Genomic DNA, 17,613 nt, shown 5'->3' with positions numbered 1-17,613 from the left:
TTCAAGGTAATACCCTTTGCTTTGTTGGTGCTGTGTTGAAGATACTGATCACTTTGGGGGTGATAGTTTCATGCTGTTACCTCCCAGCTGTACATTGCAAAAATAGATATCCTCCCTGTAGGAAGTTAGAACAGGTGGTTTTATTGAGCCGATTCTGCCTTCACTTACACATCGGTCAGGAGCAGGATTTCACTTACACAGATCTACATCGGTCAACAGCAGGATTTCTGCTCCTATTTTTTCTCTCTAGCTCAGAGGCCCAACTCAATTTTTGTATCCCAATTTCTGTTTTGGTTGAGGCTTGTGTATGCTGAGTACAATGTCACATTTATATAACGTACGTAAAAGCAGTGAAGCTTCATGCAGACAGCAGTAGAATTCAGTGATGAACCTGGGCTGTCAGAGGTTGTACCATTTCTTGGCAGTGCCATTGTGCCATCTCAAAGTAACTATCGTGGGCCAAGAAAAATCACTACTTTGCAGTGTTTTTATGACTTGATTCACAAACATAGCAATAGTAAATAAAACATCTCACCTGGTCCAGGAACACCACTGGGATTGTGAAATGGGCCCAGCAGAGATTGCACTTTCTGAGGAAGCTTAAACAAGCATCACTCCCCACTAACATCTTAACTACATTCTACAGAGGTGTGGTTGAGAGTGTGCTGACCTTTTGCATCACAACCTGGTACTCCAGCTGCAGTGCTGTCGACAAAAAAGCCTTGCAGAGGGTGGTTAGGGGAGCAGAGAAGGTTATTGGGGTCTCCCTACCTTCTGTCCAAGACCTCTTTCAGAGTCGATGCCTCCAGAAGACATGGTACATCATTAAAGACCCCTCAACCCTCTCCATGAACTGTTTGTTCTTCTGCCATCAGGCAAACGTTACAGGAGCATCAAAACTAAAACCACAAGGCTACTAAACAGCTTCCTCCCACAGGCAGTCAGACTGCTAAATAGCTGCTCTACCTGACTCTGCTTTGGACACTTTTAACTTGTACTGGACACTTATAACTTGATTTTAACTGACATGTGGCTGTTGTGTTTTACTATTTATTGTTATGTTTATTATTTAGTGTTGCGTTTGTTATGTTATGATTGCACTGCCCCTGAGGAATGCTATCTCATTCTGCCCTGCAGAGCTGATGTATGGTTAGAATGACAATGAAGTTTTTTGAATCTTTTGAATCTTTGAAACTTGTTTCTTTTTGGTATAAATTCAAGGTTACCGCGGTTTATTTATCTATATAGCTATACTGCGCAGACTTGGCTGTTTCGGCTTTTTGAGCCAAGCTGTCTCAGCAAGCCCATGACCCCGATTAACCTTAACCTAATCGGGGGACAGTTTATAATGACCAATTAACCTAGCCGGTACATCTTTGAACTGTGGGAAGAAACCGGAGCATCCGGGGAAAATCCATGTATTCTACTGGGAGGATGTTCAGAGACTTCTGATGAACTCTGATCATAGGAACGCCCCGAACTACAAGTTCAAGTTTAATTGTCATTCAACCATACATGAATAACCGTGAATACAGCCAAACAAAACAGTGTTCCTCCAGGGCAAAGGTGCAAAACACAGTTTTGTGTCATACACAACACAAGGCACATTTAGCACATATAAAATAGCAAGCATATATAACATATCAATAAAATACTGTCACACAAAAACAATAGTCCAAAATTCCAGATGCATGACTGTTGCCAAACACAATATAGCTTGTTTTCTACCAAGCGAACACTAGGGGCAGCACCAACTCCAGTTTGAACATTGCCCCACACCACCTCCGGTGGAGTACACTGACTCTGATGCCTCTCTCCCTGGCAGCTGTAAACAGGCGACACCGTGGCTTGAGGCCTAGTCCTCAATAAAGTGCTAACTGCTACAGTACCTTTCTGTATTTCATAATTGCCTCAGTAACTTTTAATGTACATCAGAAGATTATAGATTCAAAGATACACCAGATAGATAGCTAAACAAATAGCCTAGTGTGGTATTGAGCTGCAAAGCGAACTCCAATGTGATAAGCAACATTTGTTTAACCGATAGCATTAAAGAAAACAGATTTAACTGGTCAGGCTTTCTCAGTTGTTTTCTGGGACCTTGTAGTGTAGCTAAAAAATCTTCTATTTGCCAAAGTAAATTACACTGCTCCAATCATAGTTCTTGAAGATGTATAATATTTTAAATTATCATTTATATATTCAGGATTTAACTTGATTGAGTTTTTTTGAATTAACAAAGAAGATTTGAATGCAGGGTGGCAGATGTCTGCACTGACTTTGTTAAGGCGTTCGCTAAGGTAGGTCCCACATGGCTAGGCTTGTCCAGAAGGTTAAGGTGCGTGGGATCCAAGTAGTGGTGCTTTATTGTTTCGAAATTGGCCTGGTGATATTTAGAAATCTCTGACCAGAGGTGTACTGTAGAGATTCGTGCTGGAACCCTTGTTAATATGTATCACAAGCTACCTGGATGTGAATGTAGTTGGTTTGATTAGTAAGCTTGCAGTTGGCTTAACAGGTGATGGTGTTGTGCATAGGGAGGAAGGAAGGTCATCTAAGTCTATGACACATAGATCAGATGGAAAATTGGGCCGAGCAGGGGTGGATGGAATTTGGAATCAGAATATGAATATATATTTTATATTGGTATAAGCTGTTCCTGAATGGTTGAATGTGTGTCTTCAGGATTCCGTACCTCCTCCCTGATGGTAACAATGAGAAGGAGGAATGTCCTGGGTGATGGGGGTCCTTAATGACAGATGCCACCTTTTTGAGGTATCGCTCCTTGTAGAGGTCCTGGATGCTGGGGAGGCTAGTGTCCATGATGGAGCTGACAGAGTTTATAACTTTCTGCAGCTTATTTCGATCCTGTGCAGTGCTACGCACCCGCCCCCCCCCAATACTAGATAGTAATGCCGCCAGCTAGAATACTTCCCATGGTACATCTGTAGAAATTTCTGAGCATCTTTGGTGACTTGCCAAATCTCCGTATACTCCAAATGGAATATAGCCACCACCATGCTGTCTTTGTAACTGCCGTGGTATGTGGGCCCAGGGTAAATCCTCAAGCGATGGTGACACCCAGGAACTTCAAATTGCTCACCCTTTCCATTTCTGATCCCTCTGTGAGGACTGGTGTGTGTTCCCTCATCTTACACTTTCTGACGTCCACTATCAGTTCTTTGGTCTTACTGACGTTGAGTACAAGGTTGTTGATCTATTTTGCTCCTGTACAACCTCTCTTCACTATTTGAAATTCTGCCAACTACAGTTGTATCATCAGCAAATTTATAGATGACATTTGAACTGTGCCTAGCCACACAGTCATAGGTGTAGAGAGAGTAGAGCAGTGTGCTAGGTAAACATCTTTGAGGTGCACCAGTTTGGATTATCAGTGAAGTGGAGATGTTATTTCCTGTCTGCACAGATTGTGGTCTTCCAATGAGAAAGTCAAGGATCCAGTTGCAGTACGGAGGCCCAGGTTTTGGAGCATTTTAATCAGAACTGTAGGAATGATTGTGTTAAATGCTGAGCTGTAGTTAATAAACAGCATCCCGACTTAAGTATTAGTATTGTCCAGGTGATCTAAGGCCACATTAAAACCAATGAGATCGCAGCAGCTATAGACCTATTGTGGCAACAGGCAAATTGCAGTGGGTCCAGGTCCTTGCTGAGACAGGAGATGATTCTAGCCATAACCAACCTCTCAAAGCACTTCATCACCGTAGATGTGAGTGCTACCGGGTGATGGTTGTTAAGGTAGCTCACCTAGCTCTTCTGGGGCACTGGTATGATGGTTGCCCTTTTTAAGTGGGTGGGAACTTCCAACTGTAAGTAATGAGGGATTGAAAATGTCTTTGAACACACCAGCCAGATGGCTGTCACAGGTATTCAGAGCCCTGCTTGGTACCCCATCAGGGCCTGTTGCTTTGCGAGGGTTCACCCTCTTGAAAGACTATCTGACATCAGCCGCCAAGACACATGGTCAACCGGGTGTTTCAGGAATCCGCCTAGCTGTAGTTTTATTCTCCCTTTCAAAGTGTGCATAAAAGGTGTTGAGCTCATCTGGGAGTGAAATATCACAGCCATTCATGATGTTAGGTTTCGCTTTGTAGAAGGTAATGGCCAGCAAACCCTGCCAGAGCTGACGTGTATCCAATTCTGCCTCCATCCTTGATCAGAATTGTTCCTTTGCTCTCAAGATAGCTCTCCATATGTCATACCTGGCCTTTCTGTATAGTCCTGGATTACCAGACATGAATGTCACAGATCTGCCCTCAGCAGAATATGAATCTCCTGGTCATCCATGGCTTTTGATTTGGTATGTTCTCATAGGCACACACTTGTCCACGCAGGTTTTAATGAAATCGATAGCAATGGTGGCGTACTTGTTCAGACTGGAAGGTGAATCTCTGAATGCAGTCCACTCCACCAACGCAAAGCACTCCTGCATCTCCCTTGTCCATACCTTCTTGGTCCTCGCTACTTGTGCTCCAGTCGGTCCTCAGTCTCTGCTTACACTCGGGGAGTAGAGATACACCTAGAATGTCAATCGTCCTCTCTCTGGCTATCCATCCCATAGGATGATGATGGCTCCTTTCAGTCAGTTAGTGGGGTGGTACCCCACTCCTCAGAAAAGAACAGCGTGTGCGTGAATGGATCTTAGGTGAGTAGGGGGTTGCACAGGTCCAGACCCACCCTCTCGACATCCCTTCCCGGATCCAGCAGCATGGTGGGGTCCAAGACGGCTGGGGGAAGTTCTGTTGCAGTGAATGGCCAAACCAAGCTTCGATGCAAGGGATGCCCTTTCCGCGCTTCACAGCACGCGTTTGCTAGATGGCCGTTGACCCTACGAGAGGGTTCATCTGCCCTTTGATAGGTCCTGTTTTTTATCCTGCAGGGTGTCTAGCCACCCTCCTCACCATGCAAGCCGACCACACGACCCTGCGACAGGTAGTACTGGGTTACATGGTACCAGTAGCACTCAGACCAGTGACCTGACCAGAGTCCCAAAATGACAGGGAAGGCATCAGGGGTGCTGTTCGTGCCTGTTGATCACGTCACTCAGTTTGTCTGGAGCCTGTTTGCCCCCGGCCTGAGGTGAGATGTACACTGGTATCAAGATGATGGCTGAAAACTCCTGCGGCAAGTAAAATGGATGACACTTTATCATGAGACATTCCAGGTTGGCTGAGCCGGACTGGGACAGAACTGCCAAGTTTGTGCACCACGAGCATAAAGCATAAAGCATACTCCACCCTCCTCTGCCATTGAAAGACTCAGCAGTCTTGGTGGTGAATTAAGAAGCCAGTGAGCTGGATCGCTGCATTTGGAATGGCGGGAGATATTGAAGTCTCTGTGAAACATAAAACACAACAGTCCCTGACACCCCTCTAGTACAGCAATCCTGCTCTGAGATCTTTTGATTTTGTTTATCAGAGACCATATGTTTGCCAGCAGAATTGTCAGTTGTGGAAGTTGGAACCCTCTTCTCCTTAAACTTTTAATCCAAAGTGGCATCATCTTTTCTGCTGGTCCTAAAGGGGAACTGCACTTACGAATGGAGGTGGTAAACTGAGATTTGTTAACTTTGAGTAGTAATAGATTTTTTTAAATGCCTTAAAACGATGTTACTTGATGTTTTGTCAATGGGTGTAGCTGTGGACTTTTGCTGTAGCAGTTTAAAACAGGAATATTTGATGATTTCCATTGGAGCTGCTCACACAAGTTGCCTTCTTAATGGCTCCCCACAAGTGAATTTAATCCCCAAAAAAATGTGCAGTGAAGTCAAATAGGGAAATGACATGTACAGTAAATGGCAGGGTGTTAAAGAACAGTGAGACTTCGGATTCCGAGTTTATAGTTCCCCGAAGGTTAGATAGGGTAGTGAAAAAGGTGTCTGGCATTCTTGCCTTTATAGTCAAGGGTAGATTGGAGAAGTTGGGACATTATGTTGCAAATGATGGGAACAAAAGTATTTAGCAGAGTGAAGTAAGCAAGTTTGAAAGAACAGTCAGGTGGTGGGGGAGGAACCAGGGTAATGAGCACAGTGGGGCTGATGGGACACTGTGTTTATTTTAGTGCAAGGACTGAAAGAAAGTAAAACAGATGAATTTAGAGTCTGGATTAGTGCATGGAACTACGACGTTGCCATCATCACAGAGATTTGGTTGAACAAAAAGCAGGACGAGCTTCTCGATATTCCAGAATTTACATGTTTCAGATCCAATAGAGAGGGATCGGAAGGGTGAGAGTATTCCACTACTGATCAGGGAAAATGCTACAGCACTGTTTAGGGAGAACATCCTGAAGGCCTTGTCCAGTGAGCCAGTATGCAGTTGCTATGATGGGGTTACACTGTGGCCCTCTCAATAGCCAACAGGAGATAAATGAACAGATATGTAAACAACCTATAGAAAAATTTATAAGCAACAGGAGAGGTGCAATAGCTGAATTTAATTTCCCCAGTATAGACTGAATCTCCCTGGGTGCCAGAGGCTTAGATCAGACACAATTTATTGGGTGCATTTAGGATCTGTTATGGACACAATCCAGCCAGGGAAAGGGCCATACTAGACCTTGTATGGGAAATGAACTTGACCGGGTGACCATGGAGAGTACTTCAGGGAAAAGTAATGATAAGTTAGTGAGTTTTGGATAATTACGGATAAGAATAATTCTGGACCTTGATGGATGTGGTTGGGACTAATAAAGTTCAAAGTAAATTTATTATCAAAGTATGTAAGTGCTACCTCGAGATTTGTTTTTATTGCATGCATTTACAGGGGGGAAAGAAATACAAAAGAACTTTATGATAAATTATACATAAACAGAGAAATACTAACAATCAACATGCAAACGATGACAAACTGCAAATATAAAGTAATACTGAGAACACGAGTTGTAAAGAGTATTTGAAAGTGAATCTGTAGAACATAGAAGCAGTTCAGAGTAGTGACTGAAGTTATCCATGCTGGTTCAGGAGCCTGATGGTTGTAGGGTAATGGATGTTCCTGAACCGGGTGATGTGGGACCGTGCTCAATAGCAGTAGTGCTTTGGATGGTGCTTCCTTGTAGCATCGCTCCATGTAAATGTACTCAATGGTAGGGAGATATTTGCCTGTAATGGACCTGGTTGTATCCATCATTTTCTGTAGCATTTTCCATTCCGGCCATTGGTGTTTCCATGATGAAACCAGTTAGGATGCTCTACAACTGTGCATCTATTGAAGACATGCTGAATCGATGCAAACCATCCTGACCAACAGTGCCAGGGTGTGGTATGCCAGCTGCACACCGCTGAGCGACAAGACCTGCATCGCGTGGTGAAGGCGGCCCAGCGAATTGTCAGGATGGAGCTCCCAGGACTGGACACCGTCTATTCTAGCAGACTCAGGAGGAAAGCAATCAGCATAACCAGAGACACCACACACCCTGGCCACTCCCTGTTTGACCCGCTGCCGTCCAGCAAAAGGTTCAGGACACTAAAAGCCAGAACGAATAGACTGAGGAACAGCTTCTGTCCCAGAGCTGTGGCCTCCATCACACCACTCCCACAGAACAATGACTGAAACTGTGAGCACACACAAGAACTCAAATACTTCCTCTAACGGCACTTTGTGCATTACTGTGATATTCTGGTGCTTCTGCTACTCATCTATTTAATACTGTTTTTCTATTACTGTCTTGTTTTTATCTACCGCTTTTTTAATTGCTTAAGAGGAAGCCAAACAGAGTTTCATTGTACCTATGTATAATGACTATAAAGATCATTCAATTCAATTCAATTCAACTCAATTCAATTCAATTCAAGTAGAGGCATTATTGTGCTTTATTTGTGACATTTGTGTTCTGATCCAGATGTGGGAAGTCAGGGAGCCCTCCGGTGTCCCTGACAACGACACCTGCAAGAAGTGCATCCAGCTGCAGCTCCTAACAAACCGCGTTAGGGAACTGGAGCAGGAGCTGGATGACCTGCGGATCATTCAGGAGAATGAGGAGATTATAGATCGTAGCTACAGGGAGGTAGTTACGCCAAAGGAGCAGAGGACAGGAAATTGGGTCACTGTCAGGCGAGGGAAGAGGAAAGGGCAGGCAGAGCAGGGTTCCCCTGTGGCCATTTCCCCCAACAACAAGTATACCACATTGGATACTGTTGGGGGGAATGACTTACCTGGGACTAGCTGCAGTAGCCGGATCTCTGGCACTGAGTCTGGCTCTGCAGTGCAGAAGGGAGGGGGGAAAGAGAGGAGAGCGGTAGTGATAGGGGACTTGATAGTTAGAGGTGCAGATAGGAGGTTCTGTGGTCGTGACAGAGAATCCAGGATGGTTTGTTGCCTCCCGGGTGCCAGGGTCAAGGATGTCTCTGATCGATTGCATGACATTCTGAAGTGGGAGGGTGATCAGCCAGATGTCGTGGTGCACATCGGTACCAATGACATAGCAAGGAAGAGTGAGGAGGTCCTGGACAGTGAGTATAGAGAGCTTGGTAGGAAGTTGAAAAGCAGGACCTCGAGGGTGGTAATCTCAGGATTGCTACATATGCTACGTGCCAGTGAGGGTAGGAATAGGATGCTCTGGAGGAGGAACAAGTGGCTGAGGAACTGGTGTAGGGAGCAGGGTTTCAGATTTCAGGATAATTGGGACCTCTTCTGGGGCAGGTGGGACCTGTACAAGAGAGACGGGTTACACTTGAACTACAGGGGGACCAATATCCTTTCAGGGAGGTTTGTTAATGCTATTGGGGAGGCTTTAAACTAGATTTGCAGGAGGATGGGAACCAGAGTGCCAGAGCTGACAGTGTGGCTGGGGTGAAAATAAATGATGTTGAAAGTTTAAGCAAATCCGCTGATAGAAAGGTTGTGAGTGGTGGTAAAAGTCTTCTGAGGTGTATATATTTCAATGCTAGGAGTATTGCGGGGAAGGCGGATGAGTTGAGGGCGTGGATTGACACGTGGAATTATGACGTTATAGCAATTAGTGAAACTTGGCTACAGGAGGGGCAGGACTGGCAGCTTAATATTCCAGGGTTCGGATGTTTCAGATGTGATCGAGGCAGAGGAATGAAAGGTGGGGGAGTAGCATTGCTTGTTAGGGAAAATATTACAGCAGTGCTCAGGCTGGACAGATTAGAGGGCTTGTCTACTGAGTCCTTATGGGTGGAGCTGAGGAACAGGAAAGGTATGGCCACATTAGTGGGATTGTATTACAGACCACCCAATAGTCAACGAGAATTGGAAGAGCAAATCTGCAGAGATATAGCAGGCAACTGCAAGAAACATAAAGTTGTGGTGGTAGGGGATTTTAATTTTCCATATATTGATTGGGACTCCCATACTGTTAGGGGTCTAGATGGTTTAGAGTTTGTAAAATGTGTTCAGGAAAGTTTTCTAAATCAGTATATAGAGGGACCAACTAGAGGGGATGAAATATTGGATCTCCTGCTAGGAAACGAATTAGGGCAAGTGACGGAAGTCTGTGTAGGGGAGCACTTTGGTTCCAGTGATCATAACGCCATTAGTTTCAATTTGATCATGGACAAGGATAGATCTGGTCCTAGGGTTGAGGTTCTGAACTGGAAGAAGGCCAAATTTGAAGAAATGAGAAAGGATCTAAAAAGCGTGGATTGGGACAGGTTGTTCTCTGGCAAAGATGTGATTGGTAGGTGGGAAGCCTTCAAAGGGGAAATTTTGAGAGTGCAGAGTTTGTATGTCCCTGTCAGGATTAAAGGCAAATTGAATTGGAATAAGGAACCTTGGTTCTCAAGCGATATTGCAACTCTGATAAAGAAGAAGAGGGAGTTGTATGAAATGTATAGGAAACAGGGGGTAAATCAGGTGCTTGAGGAGTATAAGAAGTGCAAGAAAATACTTAAGAAAGAAATCAGGAGGGCAAAAAGAAGACATGAGGTTGCCTTGGCAGTCAAAGTGAAGGATAATCCAAAGAGCTTTTACAAGTATATTAAGAGCAAAAGGATTGTAAGGGATAAAATTGGTCCTCTTGAAGATCAGAGTGGTCGGCTTTGTGCGGAACCAAAGGAAATGGGGGAGATCTTAAATAGGTTTTTTGCGTCTGTATTTACTAAGGAAGCTGGCATGAAATCTATGGAATTGAGGGAATCAAGTAGTGAGACCATGGAAACTGTACAGATTGAAAAGGAGGAGGTGCTTGCTGTCTTGAGGAAAATTAAAGTGGATAAATCCCCGGGACCTGACAGGGTGTTCCCTCGGACCTTGAAGGAGACTAGTGTTGAAATTGCGGGGGCCCTGGCAGAAATATTTAAAATGTCGCTGTCTACGGGTGAAGTGCCGGAGGATTGGAGAGTGGCTCATGTTGTTCCGTTGTTTAAAAAAGGATCGAAAAGTAATCCGGGAAATTATAGGCCGGTGAGTTTAACGTCAGTAGTGGGTAAGTTATTGGAGGGAGTACTAAGAGACAGAATCTACAAGCATTTGGATGGACAGGGGCTTATTAGGGAGAGTCAACATGGCTTTGTGCGTGGTAGGTCATGTCTGACCAATCTGTTGGGAGTTTTTCGAGGAGGTTACCAGGAAAGTGGATGAAGGGAAGGCAGTGGATATTGTCTACATGGACTTCAGTAAGGCCTTTAACAAGGTCCCGCATGGGAGGTTAGTTAGGAAAATTCAGTCGCTAGGTATACATGGAGAGGTGGTAAATTGGATTAGACATTGGCTCGATGGAAGAAGCCAGAGAGTGGTGGTAGAAAATTGCTTCTCTGAGTGGAGGCCTGTGACTAGTGGTGTGCCACGGGAATCAGTGCTGGGTCCATTGTTATTTGTCATCTATATCAATGATCTGGATGATAATGTGGTAAATTGGATCAGCAAGTTTGCTGATGATACAAAGATTGGAGGTGTAGTAGACAGTGAGGAAGGTTTTCAGAGCCTGCAGAGGGACTTGGACCAGCTGGAAAAATCGGCTGGAAAATGGCAGATGGAGTTTAATACAGACAAGTGTGAGGTATTGCACGTTGGAAGGACAAACCAACGTAGAACATACAGGGTTAATGGTAAGGCACTGAGGAGTGCAGTGGAACAGAGGAATCTGGGAATACAGATACAAAATTCCCTAAAAGTGTCGTCACAGGTAGATAGGGTCGTAAAGAGAGCTTTTGGTACATTGGCCTTTATTAATCGAAGTTTTGAGTATAAGAGCTGGAATGTTATGATAAGGTTGTATAAGGCATTGGTGAGGCCGAATCTGGAGTATTGTGTTCAGTTTTGGTCACCAAATTACAGGAAGGATATAAATAAGGTTGAAAGAGTGCAGAGAAGGTTTACAAGGATGTTGCCGGGACTTGAGAAACTCAGTTACAGAGAAAGGTTGAATAGGTTAGGACTTTATTCCCTGGAATGTAGAAGAGTGAGGGGAGATTTGATAGAGGTATATAAAATTATGATGGGTATAGATGGAGTGAATGCAAGCAGGCTTTTTCCACTGAGGCAAGGGGAGAAAAACACCAGAGGACATGGGTTAAGGGTGAGGGGGGAAAAGTTTAAAGGCAACATTAGGGGGGGCTTCTTCACACAGAGAGTGGTGGGAGTATGGAATGAGCTGCCAGACGAGGTGGTAAATGCGGGTTCTTTTTTAACAATTAAGAATAAATTGGACAGATACATGGATGGGAGGTGTATGGAGGGATATGGTCTGCGTGCAGGTTAGTGGGACCAGGCAGAAAATGGTTCAGCACAGCCAAGAAGGGTCAAAAGGCCTGTTTCTGTGCTGTAGTTTCTATGGTTCTATGGTTCTATCCCTGTGATATCTGAACACCAAGGATTTAAAGCTACTGACCCTCTCCACCTCTATTGCTCTCAATCTGTGTGGACCTCTGCTTTCTTCCTTCTGTTGTTGATAATTATGTCTTGGGCTTTACTGACGTTGAGTGAGAGGTTGTTGTTGTGGCATCACTCAACCAGATTTTCAATCTCTCTCCTATATGCCACTTATAGTAGTATTAGGCAGAGGAAAGTAGACTTGAACAGCTGTTATTGGATAAATCTACAGTTGATATGTGAGAGTTGCTTAAAGGCTGTCTGGTCAGAACTTGGGCCCAACCTGTTCTTATGAAAGGGAAAGTTGACAATGACATGGTTCAGGAACTTCGGATGATGAGAGGGCTTTTGATGAATATTAAGTAAGCATGACTGAGATTAAACAGGGAACCAGGAGGGATTAAAGATTTTTTTTTTTACACAGAGTGGTAGGTTTCTGGAGTCCACTGTCAGGGGAATGAATGGAAGTAGAGGCAATGTCTACAAATAATTTAAACAGAGATATCAAACAGGCAAGTAATGGAGGGATATGGAATGTGTGCAGGAAGATGAAATTAGTTTGGATTGACATTATAGTTGGCATGTGCATTGTAGGCCATAGCGCCTTTTCCTGCGCTGAACTGTTCTAAGTTCTTTCAAATCACTGACTGGGCCATACTTGGAATATTGTGCTCAGTTCTGGTCGCCACATAATAGGCAGAAAGTAGTTGAGCTGAATGGAATGAAGAGGAGATTCACCAGGGTATTACCTGGACTGGATGATTTTAATCATGGGGAGGGATTTAGATAGACAGGACTTGTTTTCTGTGGTGAAGGGTGGGGTGAGATTAAGGAAGGCTTTTAACCGGGGACTTGAAGGATAATTTTGATTGATGTCTGAAATATATTGCCAGAGGAGGTGATAGAATCACTATTTTTAAGAGATTTCAACAGGCACTTAAATAGGTGAGGCATAGAAGTATGTAGACCTAATCTGGGCAAATGCAATGGCACAGAAGGTTCTTGTAGATGTGTAAGGCTGAAGGGGTCCTTTCACTGTAGTATAACTCCGGCTTTAATGCAAAGCTCTCTTAAGAATTGTGCCAGATATATATATATATATGATAATGTTAATCTATTGCTAAGTATGGTAATGATGTGTTTTTCAACTGCAGGGTTTGAGTTTTAATGCCAGTGCAGCTTTGTTGTACCTCTTGGCCTCAATTGTGGATGCAGTTTCTATTAACCAAGCTGATCAAGGAACAGAAAACTACAACTGCTGGTTAGCTTCCACAGTAAGTGCATCCCTTAAATTATCTTGGTCTTTCTTCCTCCCTCCGGGAACTAATCTGCTGCTTTTGGAATAAACATGAGCCCAGCAGTTTAAAAAGTCAGACTCCTATTGGCAAGCTAAGTTAAGTGCTGAAAGCAATGTTCAAATAAAGAATTGTCTTTGCCTTTGGGCACATTTTTTCTGAGATATGGAGACCATCCATTAAATCAGCAGTGCCAATCCAAAATCATCCAATTAATGGCTTCTGTTTGTGCAAGGCAGTTCTTCTCTTGCTTAGTTAATCTGTCATTTCTACACACTCTGCACGGGTGCAATTTAATATCCAAAGGGAGAAAAAATTAAAGTGAAGTAGAATCTACACATACCTGTGACCTGCAACATGACCCTTTGAGCTACTAGCCCCCTACTATTTCCTAGCACAGCAATCCTGTAAATCTTCATTCTTGTCTCCCTTTACCCCTGTAAAATTTTCTCTTCCATGCGCCCTTGAGTATCTTTGATTGTTTTCCCAATTACTCATATTAAGGGGTTATTTTATGGTGGCCGATTAATGGTTTTTGGTAGGAACTATCTTGAGCCCTACTAAACTTTATGTCCATCGAAGCAGCATGTCTTACCTGTTTTAACAGAGCTATTCTTAAGTTTGTACACCTCTATTCTATTCAATCAGCTCTTAACCTTCCCTGCTCTGAGAATTATTCCACAAATTAGAATGCCAAGCCTAGAATACAACAAGGTAAATGAATAAAGTTCTTTTGTCTTAAACCTTGCCCTCCTAATATGACTGTGTACTGAGTATATTCATGTGAAGTTCATTATTATTCATAATATTTCAGTACATTTATGTTGTTTACATTCCTTCAAATCCAAACTAAATGGATTTTAATCAGATGAAGATAATTAAAATGTTTTTCTTCCTTTTTTTTGCAGGTTTTTGCTTTCGTGGTCACTCTATGTTACTCTGGCAATGCATATTTCAGCTTTCAGACCTGGAGATCAAGGGACCAAGTACCTTAATTTAATGTTCCAAGAGTAAATGTTGGTAAATCGAGAAAATAAATTGTGAACAACTGAAATGTTAAGATCTATTAATATGCTTTCCTGGCTCAGTGTTCATTATAATTACACCTATAGAAAATGTACTTAAGACACTCCAAAGAGAATATTTAATTTTGTATTTGTGCCATGTTGTGAAGATAAACACTTGGGTTTATTTCTCTCTACTTTCCGCTGTCTGCTCCCATCCAGGAGCACTGACGGTCCTCATCTGTTGCAATTCACAAAGGTGGCATTGCTTTGGCACAGTTGGCCATCCATCTGCCTTCAAGGTGAGTGTCGGTTTTCAATGGACAGTGAGGACCACCTCTATACTCAGCACGCACACTTCCACTAGGAGTCTGCAAATGAAAATCTGCAGAGTGAATCATAGCTAATTGTGGGTTTCTTTGGACAACTGTCCCCTACTGCTGTCAATCAAGAGCAGGAAACTTGTCACCTTAATCATATTCACTGGGTCAAAGGGATTGTTTATGTCCTCTTAATTGTATTAAACCTCTTGATTATTTTTATTTAAATGTATAGCTTTATTAATGCTTGAAATAGTTTATCACATTGTGACTCATTGCTTGTTGCTTTGACTGTGTGTTTGCAAAATGATATGAAATATTTCCATTTGCCCACAACTTAAACTAATATTTTCATAAATAACATCCTCCTTATGCCTTTAAAATAAAAAGAAAGTCGCCTTCACTTAATGTTAATTCTTCTATAATCATAGGAGATAGATCAGGATTTACACCAAGAGTCTCCTTGTTTCTCTTAGTTTTGCATTGTACATTATGTATTGTAATGCTGAAAGGTGGCTGTTCATTAGGTTGCCCTGTCTTAAATTAGCTAAGCTAGCTGGCATTGGGTACTGATCTTTGACTTTCCTGCTTGGTGAGTCTCAGTTCCACAAAAAAGAATAACTACCACCTGAGACTTTAACGGACACAGTTAGTGTGGTAGAAAGATAAAGATGTGCATGGTTTCACAAACAGAAATAATGCATTGTGTTGCATTTCAATTGAAATGACATTGCCAATTAAAAATGTAAGAAAATGGCAGCCACCTTTGAGTAAATGTTTATTCAAATTGTTTCTAAATAAAATATTAATAATTAGGACTTAATGTTACTGATTATGTAAGATAGCCATCAAAAATGTAAAACCTTTCTGAATGTCATGAATGATCCTTAAAAGGTCGGAAAATTTACTTTATACATTTCACTTTGAAACAATACTAAATGTCATGTTGTACATTGATCTTGAATGTTGTAAGTTTTAAAGAAGAAGATGGAATTTAAATTGGCAAATTATATTGCTGTATTTACTGTATGTCCTGTTTTCCAGTGTGGAGAAGAAATAAATATTTTCAAATGTTATTTCGTTATTTAATTCATGCACAAATATTGACTGAAAATTAGCTTGTTGCAATACTTAATGTAATATTAAATGCCATTAGTCATATATTGGATACAAGCAAAAAGTTTGTACACTTATTCCAGTTTGTTAAAGATTAAAGCAAACGTCCTAAAATTAAGAAAATTTGAAATCTCTAATGTATTCAGAATAATTGCACGTCAATTTGGATTTGCTTTCTTTAAATGCCCTTAATTTAACGTCCTGATTGTTTGCTACATCTATAAAATAATGACTTCTCTGCCAAACTATCTGCTTGCTTATTTTCTGCAAGCAAAAAGTAGCTTAATGTCTGCTATGGTTTAATCAACTGTTCTCTATCTGAAGAGTTATTTATTTCCTAATCATTGCTCTTTGGGGGTTTGTTCATAATTATATCATACATTAATTTTCATTAGCACTCTTCTGCATCTGTGCTTGGCACAGATATTCCACACAGAAAGCAACTAGTAAATCCTTTCATTAACACCATTCAGCATTTCCCATGTCGCATCTTAGTGGCTCTGTGTAGACAGTGAAGGCCTGTGCATTACAAAACAACATTGAATCAGGGCTATAGTGCCGCTGTGGTTACAAAATTTGTAGCTATGAATCCAAACTGAATCGCAACTGTAAAGTTAAAATGAATTAAATAAAACCTGGGTATAGGGAGACTAGAATAATGAGGAATATCTATTTGATTCATTAATGTCCTTCAGGGAGTAAAATCTGCCATCCTTGCCTTACATGGACCAAATGTGACACCAGACCCACTGTAATATAATTAACTTAAGTAACTGTCCCAAAGTTACCTGACGAAATGTGTGTTACCACCCACTGTGTGGGTGGGGTAGGGGTGTCAGAGGGAGGGAGAAAGGATTAAATGATTTGCTTTCCCACTACTCCTTCAATCATTATCTGTGGCCAATTGCATTACCCCTGATATTACCAAGAGAACAACAGATTCTCTACAGACCAAGAGTCTGTCCTGTTTAAAAGCGCAAACAAGAGGAATTCTGCAGATGCTGGAAATTCAAGCAACACACATCAAAGTTGCTGGTGAACGCAGCAGGCTAGGCAGCATCTCTAGGAAGATGTACAGTCGACGTTTCAGGCCGAGACCCTTTGTCAGGACTAACTAACTCTTCCTTCAGTTAGTCCTGACGAAGGGTCTCAGCCTGAAACGTCGACTGTACCTCTTCCCAGAGATGCTGCCTGACCTGCTGTGTTCACCAGCAACTTTGTTGTGTGTTGTCTGTCCTGTTGTTCGTTAACAGATTTAAACCATACCACAATCCACATCTGAGTTATTTAGAATCTAATGTCTCCTAAATATAGGTAGCTTGTCTTTGCGATACCGGTTAAAGAAAGTTGCTTGGTTAAAGAGCCTAGGATATTTGTGAACTTTGAGGTCAGCTATTTTAATCCTTCTGTCAGTGCAAATAAGTGGTTTGAAAAGAATCTTGAGGTCAAATGTTGACACTGAAATTAGAGCATTATGGTTCAATCTGAAACACTTGTTGGGGATGGAGTCATGTGCTGAGGAGCGGTGTTTGGGATCAGAAATAGTAGCTTTCGTTGGCTGTTGTGTTCATTTAACACCAGATCAGTGAAGGAGCTGTTGGAGATGGTATGTGGGGCTGGATGAAGTACATGGAAACAGATGTGTTTTCAGGTAATGTTGCTATAGGCACTGTGGATGAGTGTAAGAGGCAACCAAGACAGATGTGTGAAGTACTGGTAGAAAACAGGATACTGTACTTCCAGGATGTGAAGCCACTATAGGTGATTGACTGTCATTGGTCAAAGGAAAATGAACAGAATAATAAAGATGGTGGCAAATCTTTTTCTTGAACTACTGATGTCCTTCAGTTGAAGATACAGTACTCTTACGTTGGGTAGGAAGATCTAGAGTTCAGACTCATTATGGAGGATTGTTGATACATTTCATAGTCAAGATGGGTATGTGGCGGGGGAGGACACAAATAATTAGTGGTGTGCTTGTGTGTCTGCTGTCGTTCTCCATGGTGGCAGTGACTGCAGTTTGGGAAGTGCTGCCAGAGCCCAGACAACTGCTGTGTTATTGGTGGTGTGTGTGTGTGTGTGGGGG

At 42.4% G+C, this 17,613-nt stretch overlaps 1 protein-coding gene across 1 annotated transcript in view; it reads left to right on the top strand.

Moving 5' to 3' along the window:
* The window catches only part of LOC134343605 (CKLF-like MARVEL transmembrane domain-containing protein 8), a 63,690-nt gene extending 48,113 nt beyond the window's left edge, over nt 1-15,577 (top strand). Inside the window, exons 3-4 of the mRNA XM_063042369.1 lie at nt 12,947-13,066; nt 13,996-15,577. Of these exons, the coding sequence (XP_062898439.1) occupies nt 12,947-13,066; nt 13,996-14,082 (207 nt within the window). The 3' untranslated portion in view covers nt 14,083-15,577. The remainder of the gene's footprint in view (nt 1-12,946; nt 13,067-13,995) is intronic.
* Nucleotides 15,578-17,613: the final 2,036 nt, after the last annotated feature.

Source organism: Mobula hypostoma, chromosome 3 (genome assembly GCF_963921235.1).
Source record: "Mobula hypostoma chromosome 3, sMobHyp1.1, whole genome shotgun sequence".
Classification (NCBI taxonomy): Eukaryota; Metazoa; Chordata; class Chondrichthyes; order Myliobatiformes; family Myliobatidae; genus Mobula; species Mobula hypostoma.
Note: the sequence above shows the minus strand (reverse complement) of the source record. Positions and strands in the feature narration are given on the sequence as shown.